The sequence below is a fragment of the Chiroxiphia lanceolata genome, chromosome 21 (assembly GCF_009829145.1).
Source record: "Chiroxiphia lanceolata isolate bChiLan1 chromosome 21, bChiLan1.pri, whole genome shotgun sequence".
Taxonomy (NCBI): domain Eukaryota; kingdom Metazoa; phylum Chordata; class Aves; order Passeriformes; family Pipridae; genus Chiroxiphia; species Chiroxiphia lanceolata.
In genome coordinates this window covers 9,184,612-9,197,829 of record NC_045657.1, presented here as the reverse complement: position 1 = coordinate 9,197,829, position 13,218 = coordinate 9,184,612, and the positions used below count along the sequence as shown (strand labels likewise).

Here is a 13,218-nt window from a genome sequence, read left to right as displayed (position 1 = left end):
CTCTTGGGCAGCCCCTTTTCCAGCATTGAGCAGCTCTCACCAGCAAGTTTCATCCAGAAAGTCTGCATTCTTCTCCAGGCAGGGTTGGAAAATGCTGTCTCAAAAATCAAAACCCCTCCTGAAAGTCTCTCTGAAAAACTATTTTAAAAAAATTGTTACAGTCGCCTTCTCCGGGAGATCCAGAAAGACTTTTTTTCAAAAAATGTCAGCTGATGTTTGACAGTCTAAATCCTGTTTTCAGAAGTGGCCCAGGGACTGGGGAACACCAGAAGATTTCTTTGGGGGAGATCAAAGAATTAGTGAAAGCTGAGGGTAGTTTGGCTGTAAAATGTTGTGAGTTGCTTTTGAAAATGGGAATTATTGAAAATCATTTGGGCTCTAATGGGAATTATTCAAAAACATTTTGGCTCTAATAGATTTTAAGTTTTTTTGCAATTTCTTGGAAGTATTTCTTGAAAGTATTTCCACCCTGAGTTTAGCTCAGTTGGTTAAAACTTGGTGCTGATAATGGCAATATTATGGGCTCATCATTTAAGAGTTGGACTCGATTATCCTTGGGGGTCCCTTCCAACTCTGAATATTCTGTGATATTTCCACACAAATGGCTTGGGATTGAAACCCCAGTGGTTTCCAGTAGGACAAATAGCTGTTGTTTTTAGGATGATCATCCAGCTGAGCTCCAGCAGGGCATGAAGATCTGTCCTGCACGTGGGTGGCTGCAGCACAGCCTGTGTCACAACCTGAGGGAAATCCCATCCCTGAGGGAAATCCCAGTCTGGGAGAACACTTAGAGGGATGGGGGATTGCAGTACAACGACTAGACTTGCAGAAAGCTGAGGGCAGCAGGTCCTTCAGAGCCTCTCCCAGCCGTGGTTGGGCTGGGCTGGGCTTTGTGCTGGGCTCGGCTTTGTGCTGGGCTGGGCTTTGTGCTGGGCTCATCTCCCAGCGTGGCAAAGTGAACTTTTATTAAAAGCCCTTCAGCCCATGCCAGCTGTGCCTCTGACACCCTTCCCTTGTGCTTGGCAGCCTGGCCCAGTGTCCCTGTTCCACCCCTTGAAGGCCACCCTGGAGCAGACCCAGCCCACAGCGTTCAACAACGCCAAGGCCTTCCTGCGCCAGAAGAGCTCGGCCTCCCTCAACAACGGGGGGGCTCTGTGAGTATCCCCTGACCCCCCCAAAGCTCTCACTGGGTGTGTCCACTGGGTTCAGTGGCTCTGGAAGTGGGAACACCAACACCAGACCATGGCTGGGATGATTCCCGTTGGTGGCTTCCGAAACGCCTCCGTCTGTCTCTGCTTCCCGCTGCTGCCTGTGGAGAACATTGGGGTCTCCAGACCTCTGTGTTTCCTCAATGGTCTCCCTTGAATCTTCATGGCACAACTTTCCATTGTGGGTGGTTGTGAGCGTGAGTTTCCTCGCAGGAATTTGGGATCGTTGCAAAACAACCAAACAAACCCCAGACCACCAAGGAGTTCCTGGGAGTCCAGGGGGTCCTTGGGAACAAGGTCATCCCTGGAGCTCAGGGCACTTGGTAGCAGCAAGAGCTTCTTTAGACTTGCCATGACAGAATGTGTCTCTTTGGGCTAAATAATCCCTCCCCAAAGAGCTTTCCAAACGGTTCTAGGAACAGAATTCCCTAAGGAATTCTCCATTTCCTGCTCTCCAGGTGACTTGTGTGGGTCACACAACTGCTGTGGATTTTTAGGGATAGACATCTGAGGTTTAAACATCCCAAACAACCCTGATGGGGGCATTTGGGAAGCCACCAGTGGCTCAGCAGTGAAACCTGTGGGTACCACTGGGCTTTGAGTGAATGTCCTTTAGTTTTGGTGTTTGACCACTGTCCAACTGTCCTGCTCACAGAATTGGCCCGAGCTCCAAAATTCTTCGTTCTTCTTCATCAGGAATTAAGTCACAGAAATTGCTTTTCTCAGTTACTGGAAAAAAAAAAAAAAAATACGGCTGTTGTGATTTCCTTGTTCCCATGGGATCTTCAGGCTCTGTCGGATGTGATCCTGGGAAAACCCAGGGGACCTGATAGTTTCACCAGCAGCTCTGGTTTCCCAAGTTTACCACACTGCGAGTTCAGCAAAATCATCTTTGCGAAGGAGTGACTGTTTTTCCTTCCCCCTTTTCCTTCTGGCAGCCCAGCCCCAGAGGGGGGGATCAGAGAGTCCAGCTCCTGGGGGACCCAGCGCACCCAGGACGTGTTTTATGAAACCAGGACCCCGGCTTTTGAGCGAGGCCACTCCGAGGAGATCCCCATCGAACGGGTGAGCACGCGGGGGGCAGGTGGGAGGGCAGGGCATGGTGAGGGGCAGGAGATTCCACAACTGTGGTAGGACTTTAGATATCGTAGCAAATGTTCAGGAAACCAGGTGAAGAGAGGGCGACCTGCATGAAATGGTAGAGCTGCCCTGTGAGGCAAGTGTTGCTCTTACAACCCCAAATTTGCTTATGGGGGAAGACCAAATCCCAACAGCTTCCACAGCTGTGATGGGGACACCCTTTCCATGGAATTCTGTCTTGCTGCAATAGGTTACCTAAGGTTATCTCTTCCCATTATCTCAGTCCCAGTGCCATCAGTGTCCCAGCTCGGGTGAGGGGTTTCACAGGTCACACCTGGGGCTCGTGGCTGGTGGAAGAGCCCAGCCCAGTGCTGTCCTTGCTGCAGAAAGCCCGGCAGACAGAGAGTAACCTTCTCCACAGCTCTTCATTTACTCTCTGTCCCATCCCACCATCTCCTCACGATGACATCCAACCTAGCAAAGCATGCTCAGGTGACGGCTTCAAAGCTCAGGTGATGGCTTCAAAGCTGATGTTCATGTTCTTGCTACTGAAAACATGTCATGTTTCCATCAGGTGGTAGAAATGAGGGAAATCAGCCCCACAGTTGCCAATGGAGAGCCCCAGCCAGGCCTGGAGAGCCAGGGCCGGGCGGCCTCCATGCCACGCCTGGCTGCCGAAACCAAGGTGAGCGGGGGAGTCCTCACTGCTGGAGGGGGCCAGGAACTCAGGGGCTGCTCTCTCTGCTTGTTGTGTTGCTTGTGGATGTTTGTTTTAGGAGATGTTTGCTGATCTGGAGACAGGAGACTTTTATTCCAGCAGGTATTGGTGTGTAGTCACAGCGCTGTCCCCGGTTTTACTCACCTCTGGTTGCAGCAAAAAGCAGCCCAGTGGGATCCCTCTGGCTGGGGCTGAGGGCTGCCCACCCAAGGGTGTCCTCACTGACTGGGGGCAATGCCACTTGCCAGAGAAAGACATGTATTTCCCATTGCCAGCTGTGTGTCACCATCAGACAGCCCAGCAGGACATGCTCACGTGCCTTGGCCTTGAAAAAATCAGGAGATGTGCTGTGACTGTCTTAGATGAATGTAGGACAGAATAGTAGGGAGCCTGTGCCTGGAATGCTGCACTGGGACACCGAGCATCCTCCTGGTTTTTCCTCTTCCCACCATACTCAGCACGTGCTGTACTGTTCTTGTCCAGGGAAATGGTGTCCAGGAGATCCCTTGGGTGGCTTTTCCTAAAGAAATCCCATCATAGAGTTACTTCTCCAGCAATTTGTGGACACTGCTCAGTGTGTAGGATGTCAGAGACCATTTCTGGCCATTGCACATGTTCATTGCTGACTGTTTGTCCCACTGTCCTGCCTCCCGCGTGTCAGAACATCTCACACTCATGTCGTGTCTCATTCCAAGGGCCTGATTCCTGATCAGGAGGGAGCAGCCTGGGTTTGGGGGCCGTTCCCATTGCTCTCCATGGGAAGCAGAACATGAAAGGAGGGAGCAGCCTGGGTTTGGGGGCCGTTCCCATTGCTCTCCATGGGAAGCAGAACATGAAAGGAGGGAGCAGCCTGGGTTTGGGGGCTGTTCCCATTGCTCTCCATGGGAAGCAGAACATGAAAGAGCTGCTGCACCCTAAAACTCAAAGCCTGTGCTTTGCACACACAGCAGCAGCTCCAGCCCATGGAATCTTTGTGCTCCCAGCAGGGAGCCTGTGCCTGGAATGCTGCACTGGGACACCGAGCATCCTGGTTTTTCTCCTTCCCACCATACTCAGCATGTGCTGTACTGTTCTTGTCCAGGGAAATGGTGTCCAGGAGATCCCTTGGGTGGCTTTTCCTAAAGAAATCCCATCATAGAGTTACTTCTCCAGCAATTTGTGGACACTGCTCAGTGTGTAGGATGTCAGAGACCATTTCTGGCCACTGCACATGTTCATTGCTGACTGTTTGTCCCAAACACTCTCCAGCCACTGTCCTGCCTCCCGTGTGTCAGAACATCTCATTCCAAGGGCCTGATTCCTGATCAGGAGGGAGCAGCCTGGGTTTTGGGGGCTGTTTCCGTTGCTCTCCATGGAGAGGAATGGAAGAACGCAGCATGAAAGAGCTGCTGCACCCTAAAACTCAAAGCCTGTGCTCTGCACACACGGCAGCAGCTCCAGCACATGGAATCTTTGTGCCAGTGTGCCAGGGCTGGCACAGGCTGCCCCTCAGCAGGGAATCTCCCAGCTGGCTTCACAAGCTGAGCCTTTGTGTGAGCTGGGATTCACTGTGTTCTCAGGAGCACTCCTCAACATGCTTAATAGAAGCACCAGACCCCAAAGCAAACCCATCCTCCTTGCCTTCCCCCTTCCCAGACAAAGTTATCCTTTATCCTGCAGCACCAGTAGCATCTTCCCGTGCAGGGGGATGCGGTTGGCAGCAGCAAGGCCAGCAGCACGAGCCTTTCCTTGGGAAACTCCTCTCCGTGGCAGTCAGGTTTTGCAGAAGGGAGTGTCCCTGGCAGAAGTGTGTGGTTTGTGTCCCCCAGGGCGTCGCTGCCCCTCGTGGAAGTGCCTCATCTGGTTGTGAATCAGGCCGGGAATCCCTGAGCAGATCTAACCTCATTTAATAATACACGTGTAAATAATACTGGTCGTGGCTTTGGGTGAATAACTGACGTACTTTCTGTGTGTGTCTCCCCCCTCCCCCCTCCCTCTCACGTGCTGCTCTGCCCCTCCCCAAACTTTTGAGTTCTTTCTAACTCTCCTTTGCGATGCTTTCTGTTTCTGGCTGTCTCCCTTTCTGTTCGCCCGCCGTCCCTCTGTCTTTTTTACGTTCCACTTTTTTTTAAAAAAAATATGCCTTCCCCGTGTTTTCAACCTCCCCGTCTGCTGTCCTGCCCCCATCCCCTCCCTCCCTGGTCGTCATGGTGTCTGCTGCCCATCTGCCGTGATGTCTGACAATGGCTGTACTGTGGGGCTGCTTCCAATAATGTCTCTCATCTTGTCCGAATTGTTTGCAGAGGAGCAAAGCACGGTCGCCTGGGAGTTACCTGGCAGTATGTAGTTTGCACTAAGTTGTATATCCTCTTAAATTCATGCTAAGAAATGATTAACCTGCCTTTGAACCCTCTACTTTTTTCCCCCCCTTCTCATCTGGAGCCCAATGCAGCCGCTCCCTCTTCCCACTTTGCTGTTCCCTCGACCCACGGTTGCACGTCGCACGCTCTGGTAGCTGGGGGGGAGGGTGTTATTTGGTTGTTTTATTTATTTTATTTGTTTTATTTATTTTATTTGTTCGTTCTGCTTTTTGTTTGATTCCGTATGCCTCGTTGCACGGGAATTTAGGGAGTGAAACCAATGGGTTTGGTAATGAAGAAGCAATTAGTGACTCTCAGTGCAGCCTCCTGAGGTTTTTTGGGAGCCTGTGCGTGCCCTGTTACCCTAACGAGGGCATTGCCAGGATTTATGAAAGGGGATTCATTGCTTTGCCACTTCCCTTAGTGTCAGTGGGGACTTCTGTGGAATAAGCACAGAATTCCAGATTCCCTGGCAGAAGCACAGAAGCAGGACCAAACCCAAAGAGAAATGTTCATTTCTCATCAGTTCGGCTGCCTTGTTGTTGGGAATTTTCTGTTACCTTCCTCCTGGCAGCTCCTGTGTGGATTTTGAATTTTGAAAATCTGGAGAAGTGTTTTTAGTGGGAAGGAGTTCCACTTGTCCCTTTTTTTGCCCATCAGACCATCCAGTTTACAGAACTCCCTGCCTTCCTTCAGCTTCAGGCTCAGCAGGACAAACATGAAGCTCCTCAGTATAATTTAATGCCCACACAGCGAGAACCACAAGAGGTGACAAAAACAACTGCCCTTCAGTGGGAAGCACCAAAATTTGGGTAACTGCCCAGATTGCACCTTTAGAACCAGGATAATCTGGCTGTGATGGGAGGGGGGTGGCTCTTTCCGCTGAAAATAAGGAGCAGAACTGTGAAACAACTGGCTTGGCACTGGGTAAATATCACAGGATATTCAGAGAGCTGAGTTTCAGGATAAGCAAACAAAACAGAACAGACAGTAAAAATAATACAGGGCTCTTTGGAAAAGGTTACAGTGAGCAAAGTAAATGTTCTGCGAGGAGTGTTGTTGGAGGCACTTCTTGGACTGTGAATTCAAATGAGTGTGAGGCTGAGGGAGCAGAGAACATCCTGAACTCCTTCCCTCTCAGACTGGACCACCGTGCTCTGGGGTCTCTCCTCAGAGCCAGGGAAGCCTCCAGAGGGTGGCTGAAGCACTGTCTCCACACAGAGCCAGCAGAGAAGGAGACATGGGAATGCTCCTCTTTTTCTGAGCTTTCTACCTGGTGGCTGGGCAGTGGGGAAGGCTGTGGGAATACCTGTCCTGCCACCTTGTCTTGGGTTCTGCAGAGCATCTTTGTAAGGCTTTGAACCCACAGGGAAGGGAACAGAGTCTGGAGCTGCCCCTGGCACAGGCAGGGGGTCCAGCAGTGCCATGGAAGGCAGGTTACTGTGCTCGGTGTCCAGATGTTTGGCCACAGATGATTGGAAAATGGGAATGCCAAACCCAAGTATTCATTTCTAGAGTTGTCCTGGTAGAATTGCAGGACATACACACTTCCCTGCTTGTCCCAGCCACAAGGAGTGATGGTGGGACAAGAGAGGTTGGAATGTTGCATGGGATTGTCTTACCTGCAGGGAGGCAGAATTAATTTCTCGGTGGCTTGGCCTGTCCCTTGCCCACTTATCCCTGATCTTTCTCCCTCTCCACGTGATGCTCAGCAGTGCTTTCATGCTTTGGGATGGCCACAAAGGCCCTGAAGCAGCTTTGGGTGAAACTAGTCTTGGAGGATTCTCTCTGTGAGGCGCTTGGCTACTGCGCTGTCCCCGTGTCCCTGCTGCCCTCCCGTGTCCCTGCTGCCCTCCTGGTGACCCTGTGCCGCTGTGTGTGCTGTGAAGTGCTGCCTGTGGCTCGTGGTACCCGTGGGTTGGCACTCTGCTGAAGTAAAGCCCATCTCAGCCATCCGAGCTCACACCTGCCCCTCGATTCAGCGCTCGATCCCCCATCCCACGAGTCCTCCTGCCCGCCGTTCCTCTTAGATCCAATTAACCATTTTTCTCCTCGCCCCTTTCTCTCGCTGACCCTGCCCACGGTGGGTGCCAGGCAGTGGGGCAGCCCTGCCCTCACCCTGCTCCGTGTGCCTCCCTCTGCCTTGCAGCCCATCCCGGACACGAGTCCCATGAAACGCTCCGTGTCCACGCTGACCCCGCAGCGCCCTCATGCCATGCACCTCTACGAGTACTCCCTGGAGAGGATGCCCCCGGAGCAGGGGCACCACCACCACCACCACCGCTGCCACCGCAGGAAAGAGAAGAAGCAGAAGTCCCTGGACAGGGCCGCCCATCACTTGGCCGATGGACAGGCTGGTGAGTGTCTCCTGGCTTTGTGAGTGATCCCACTGGCCTCGTTGCACGGGAATTTAGGGAGTGAAACCAATGGGTTTGGTAATGAAGAAGCAATTAGTGACTCTCAGTGTAGCCTCCTGAGGTTTTTTGGGAGCCTGTGCGTGCCCTGTTACCCTAAGGAGGGCATTACCAGGATTTATGGAAAGGGGATTGGTTGCTTTGCCACTTCCCTTGGTGTCAGTGGGGGCTTCTGTCCCTGGAATAAGGCAGGAAGATGATCAAACCCAAAGTGAAATGTTCATTTTTCATCAATTAACCCAAAAAGAAATGTTCATTTGTCACCAGTTTGGCTGCCTTGTTGTTGGGAATTTTCTGGTACCTCCCTCCTGGCAGCTCCTGTGTGGATTTTAAAAGTCTGCAGAAGTGTATTTAGTGGGAAGGACTTGACACTTTTTTTGCCCATCCAGTTTGCAGAACTCCCTGCCTTCCTCCAGCGTCAGGCTCAGCAGGACACACATGGAGCTCCTCAGTATGGTTTAGTGCCCACACAGTGAGGGCCACAGGAGGTGACAAAAGCAGCACAACAGGGTCCTGTTGATGGAGCTGGTGCAGCCCCCAGGTCAGACCTCACCAGGGTCTGCAGCTTCTCCCGAGGGGCAGCTCCGATCTCTGCTCTGTGTGAGCAGGGACAGCACCCAGGGAATGGCTGGAGCTGTGTCAGGGCAGGGTCAGGTTGGATCTCAGGGAAAGGTTCTTTCCCCAGAGGGTGGTTGGGCACTGACCAGGCTCCCCAGGGACAGGGTGGGATTGTTGGGGTGAACTGTGCAGGGCCAAGAGTTGGATGAGATGATCCTTGTGGATCTCTTCCAGCTCAGGATCTTACTGTTCCAAACTGAAGGCTGTGCTGGGCTCCCCCACCCCACCGTTGTGCCTCTGACAAACTTTGCAGCTCCTCTACTAACACGAAGCTCCTCAGTGTAATTTAATGCCAACACAGTGAGGGGCCACTTGTCCTCTTCCCTGCACCGGCCGGCGGGTGGGATTTGGGGTCCTGCCTGAACTCAAAGACCTCCCTGCTGCACACCCAGGAGCCCCTCACGCTGGTGACCCCTAACCAACGTTCTTCTTTCAGTAGCCCAGGCCGGTGAGTCTTCTGCCAAGGACAAGAAGGAGCGTGGGCGGTCCCAGGAGAGGAAGCAGCACTCCTCCTCCTCCTCCGAGAAGCAGCGCTTCTACTCCTGCGACCGCTACGGCAGCCGGGAGCGCTCCCAGCCCAAGTCTGCTGAGCAGAGCAGGCCCACCTCCCCCAACGGGGGCCCAGAGCAAGGTCCACACAGACAGGTGAGGAGAGGCAGGGTGGGACAGCAGCCCTGAGGTCTCCCAGGGGTTTGTCTGTGCGCCTTTTCCGTGTTTTGCTCAAATGAACGGAGACGGAACGGGGAGGGGAAGCCAGGCAGGGGTGGATTGGGGTCTCCATCGGGGTCCTACTTGGGGCTTCACACCTAAAACAGGCATGGAAGTGTCACCTGGTGGCTTTTGAGCACAGAGTGAGGGACTCGAGGCTTCTCAGAGACAGAATCACAGAATGTGCCGAGGTGGAAGGGACCCAAAATATCATCGAGTCCGACTCCTGGTCCTGCCCTGGACCATTCCCAAGAGTCACACTGTGTGCCCAAGGCCCCACTGCCAAGGGCATCCTTGCTAACACAACACAGCAGCCCGGGGGACCCCACAACTGGCAGCTCTTGTCTTGGAAGTTCAGAATGTTTCTGCAGGAAGTGGTTTGTTGGACGTTTTGAACAAAGACCTCGCCATTTTTTTTACTATCGAGACCATTTCCTGGATTAAAAAAAAGTTTGCAAATGCCTTAAAAAAAATTTAGGCAGCTCAGTACTTATCAAAACAGTGTGGAATCACATTAAGGTTGGAAAAGCCCTCCCAGACCATCAAGTCCAAGCTGTGCCCAATGCCCACCTTGTCGCCTAGCCCAGGGCACTGAGTGCCACAGCCAGTCCTTCCTTGGACACCTCCAGGGGTGGGGACTCCACCACCTCCCTGGGCAGCCCCTTCCAGTGCTTAACAACCCTTTCCATGAGGAAATTCCTCCTGATGTCCAACCTGAACCTTCCCTGGCACAACTTGAGGCCGTTCCTTCTGCTGTCCCTTGTTCCCTGGGAGCAGAGCCCGAAACCCCCCCGACTCCCCCCTCCTGTCAGGGAGTTGCAGAGAGCCAGAAGGTCCCCCCTGAGCCTCCTTTTCTCCAGGCAGTCTCCAGCACTGCTGGATTTGCCAGGAAAACCCCACAGGAGAAAACCCAGGCAGAGCAGAACAAGCACTGATTGACAGCCCGACAAGCAACAACCCGATTGTTTGATAGGAAGGAAAACTGCTCTTTAAAAATTAAAGGTCTGGTCTCAAAATGTTAGGTCACAAAAGGCTGAAGGATTTTTAAAACACTCTCACAGGGCTGGTCATGTACTGCCCTGGGAGAATGTAAACTCAAATGCCAAAACAAGGGCCTGTTCCTCTCACTCATGGCATTTTTTTAAATTACTGCAGCTTAGGTCACTCTCACATGTCATTATTAGTAACCCAGGAAAGCTGCCAGGCTGTTCTACCACTCAAAAATCAAATGTGTAATATAAAAGAGGAGAAGGTGACACATTTCTGTTAAAGGAAATTGTTAGTTCAAGCCTGCCCCAAAAGCTTTTCGTTGTTATTTTTTCAGAAAATGGCTATTTAATCAAAATACATGTAATTTCCAATGTGCAAAAAAACCCAGTCCCCCAGATCCTCCTCCCACACTGTCCACTTCTGACCACAGAAACAGAATCACAGAACCCCAAAACTGTTAGGGTTGGAGCTTAAAGCTCATCTCGTTGCCACGGGCAGGGACCCCTCCCGTTAGACCAGCCCGACCCTTGGGTGAAGTTCTGCACAAATCCACCCCAAAGCAGATTTGGTTTTGTCTAAAATGCCCCGAACGAAGCAGGGTTTTGAGCTGCTCCTGCCCAGTCCAGGTAAGGCGCATGTGGAGCCTGTGTATGCTGTGGGTCCTTCCCCCCGGGCAGTGTCCCCTCCTGTCGGAGCCGTGTCCCAGTTTGCGTCCTACCGATGCTCTGCCCCTCCCTGTCCTTACTCACCGCTCGCAGAACTTTGAACTCTCCAGCTCTTTTACATCTCGTGTTGAATTATTTCTGGAGAACCTCCTCCCCCTGACCGTGCTTGTCTAAACTCTCTCTTTTTTGCTTCTCTTCCCTCTTGTGACTTGTCTCTCCCTTCTGTTGCTTCTCCTTCTGTTTTACACCTGCCTGCCTTTGTGTTTGTCCGGTGTTTCCCCCTTTTTTATTTTTTGATTTGCTTTGTTCCAATTTTTATGTAGGGCAGTGGTTCAGTTAATGGGAGCCCCTTGCTGTCGACATCTGGTGCTAGTACCCCATGCCGGGGTCGGAGGCAGCTCCCACAGACTCCACTGACCCCACGCCCCAGCATCACTTACAAGACCGCTAACTCCTCGCCCGTGCACTTCACCAGTATCCAACCCGGCCTCCCCACCTTCTCCCCGGGACGCCTGAGCCGCGGTTTGTCGGAGCACAACGCGCTGCTCCGCGGGGAGCACCAGCCGCCTCCGCCGCCCGTGGCCCGCACCGGCTCCGACCCCTACCTGGGGCCCCGCGACGACGCCGACAGCCCCTCGCGCGCCGCGCCCGAGGACACGCTCACCTTCGAGGAGGCCGTGGCCACCAACTCGGGGCGCTCCTCAAGGACTTCCTACGTCTCCTCCCTGACCTCCCAGTCGCACCAAATCCGCCGCGTGCCCAACGGCTACCACTACACGCTGGGGCTCAACACGGGCCCCGGCGCCGGCACCAGAGGACGTAGCTACTACCACGAAGCTGACGAGGACGACTGGTGCTAGCGGCCTGGCAGAGCCCTCCGCGGCGGGCGGGTTTAATTATGATGAGTTTTATCATCTGGAAGGCCGGCGGGGCAGCCCCTGCCACGAGAACTGCTCTGCGCCCCCGGGGCCGGAGACGCTCCTGCAGCCTCTCTCCTCTCTTTGTTCTTTATTTATTTTTAATTTTTTTTTTCTTTTTTTATTTTTTTTTTTTTTTTGCACTAGACAAACGGAGGAAGAAGGCTCCCTCCTTTGGGGGAAGGCAGCACATCTCTCTGTCCCCCCTGGCCCGCCTCCCCACTGCCCTGTCTAGTCACAGACACGCACCAGGTGCCAAGTTGGCGACAGAGGCGAGAAGCCGAGCGAAGAGGGATCCTCACCTTCGGCGGTGGAAGAGCAGACTGTCCATCCTTCCCGAGATCGGCGCAGTTTCTGTTGGGCTATTTCTCAGTTAATTTATCAGCATCATTTTTTTCCCCTCCCCGGTCAGGGTGGGAGTGGGGGGTCTCAAAGGACACGCGGGGACAAGGATCACGCCCGCGCTCGGCCTCGTCGGCCGCTCCGAAGGGAGAGATGTACCCGAGCAACTGGGAGAGGAGGAACACAGCCCGGAACAAAGGACAGTCCGTTGGGACTTGATGTTCAGCCACAGGAATTCCTTTTTGGCAGAGCTGGTGCCACCCCCCCCAGAGGTGACCCCGGCAGCCGGGACCCTGCTGTGACAGCGCTGCCGTGGGGGTCCCTCTTACCCCACCCACCACATCGGGTCCTTCACACTGACACACCACAAAACCACAGGAGAGCTACTTTGTAAGGACTGTTTTCCTTGCTGCTGAGACTTTCCATTCCGCCCCTCTCTGCGACACGCCCCTCACTGTTTTGTCTTGTTTACAATATAAGCTTGATTTAGCAAAAAAAAACCACAAAAAAACACCACAACTTAAAAAAAAAAAAATTATCCTGAAAGAAAAAAAAGGGAAAAAAACAAAACAAAACAAACAAAAAAAGAGGAAAAAGCGTAGGGGTGAGAAGAAGAAATGTTATTGGTTTTATATCAAGCTATTAGATAGAACTTTAACTTTTCATTGTGTGCATTTTTGTAAATTGTACAGTAAAAAAAAAAAAAAAGAAAAAAAAAAGAGAAAAAAAAAATTTACTCTTTATGTAGAGAATTAGTCCAATTGTCATTCCAGGTCCCACCGTTTCTACCGAATGCTCCAGTTGTTCACTACTAAGTGCCTAACCTTTGAAATCTTTCACAGTGACGATGCAACCTCTTTGCTTCGATGCATCAGACCTTGGGCGAGCGTGGGGAGGGCAGGAGGGGCAGGAGGGAGGGCAGAGCCCGGAGAGCCCCTCGCCCTGGAGGGTCCACGGGGCTCCCACCGCCCCAAGAGTGCACTCGAGTGCCAGGTTGGAAGCTTCCAGCGGGGAAGGCAGACACGCTTTGGGGTTGGTTTGGGTTTTGTTGGCCTTTTTTTATTTTCATTTAGGATTTGATTTGATTTGATTTGATTTGATTTGATTTGGTTTTACCGGTGGGAGGGGAGTGATTGCAGCAAACAAACCCGTCCTTTTCTCATTGACTTGTGCTGAGGGAGGGATGCAGGTGGAAAAGTCCAGCATCTGCAGGGATGCT

The 13,218-nt window shown here is 52.6% G+C and overlaps 1 protein-coding gene across 1 annotated transcript in view; it reads left to right on the top strand.

The window, feature by feature from the left end:
* Positions 1–12,513, top strand: part of CACNA1B (calcium voltage-gated channel subunit alpha1 B) — a 308,761-nt gene extending 296,248 nt beyond the window's left edge. Inside the window, 6 exon segments of the mRNA XM_032708038.1 lie at positions 1,027–1,154; positions 2,147–2,273; positions 2,863–2,973; positions 7,495–7,702; positions 8,814–9,022; positions 11,064–12,513. Coding sequence (XP_032563929.1) covers positions 1,027–1,154; positions 2,147–2,273; positions 2,863–2,973; positions 7,495–7,702; positions 8,814–9,022; positions 11,064–11,600 — 1,320 coding nt within the window. The 3' untranslated portion in view covers positions 11,601–12,513.
* Positions 12,514–13,218: the final 705 nt, after the last annotated feature.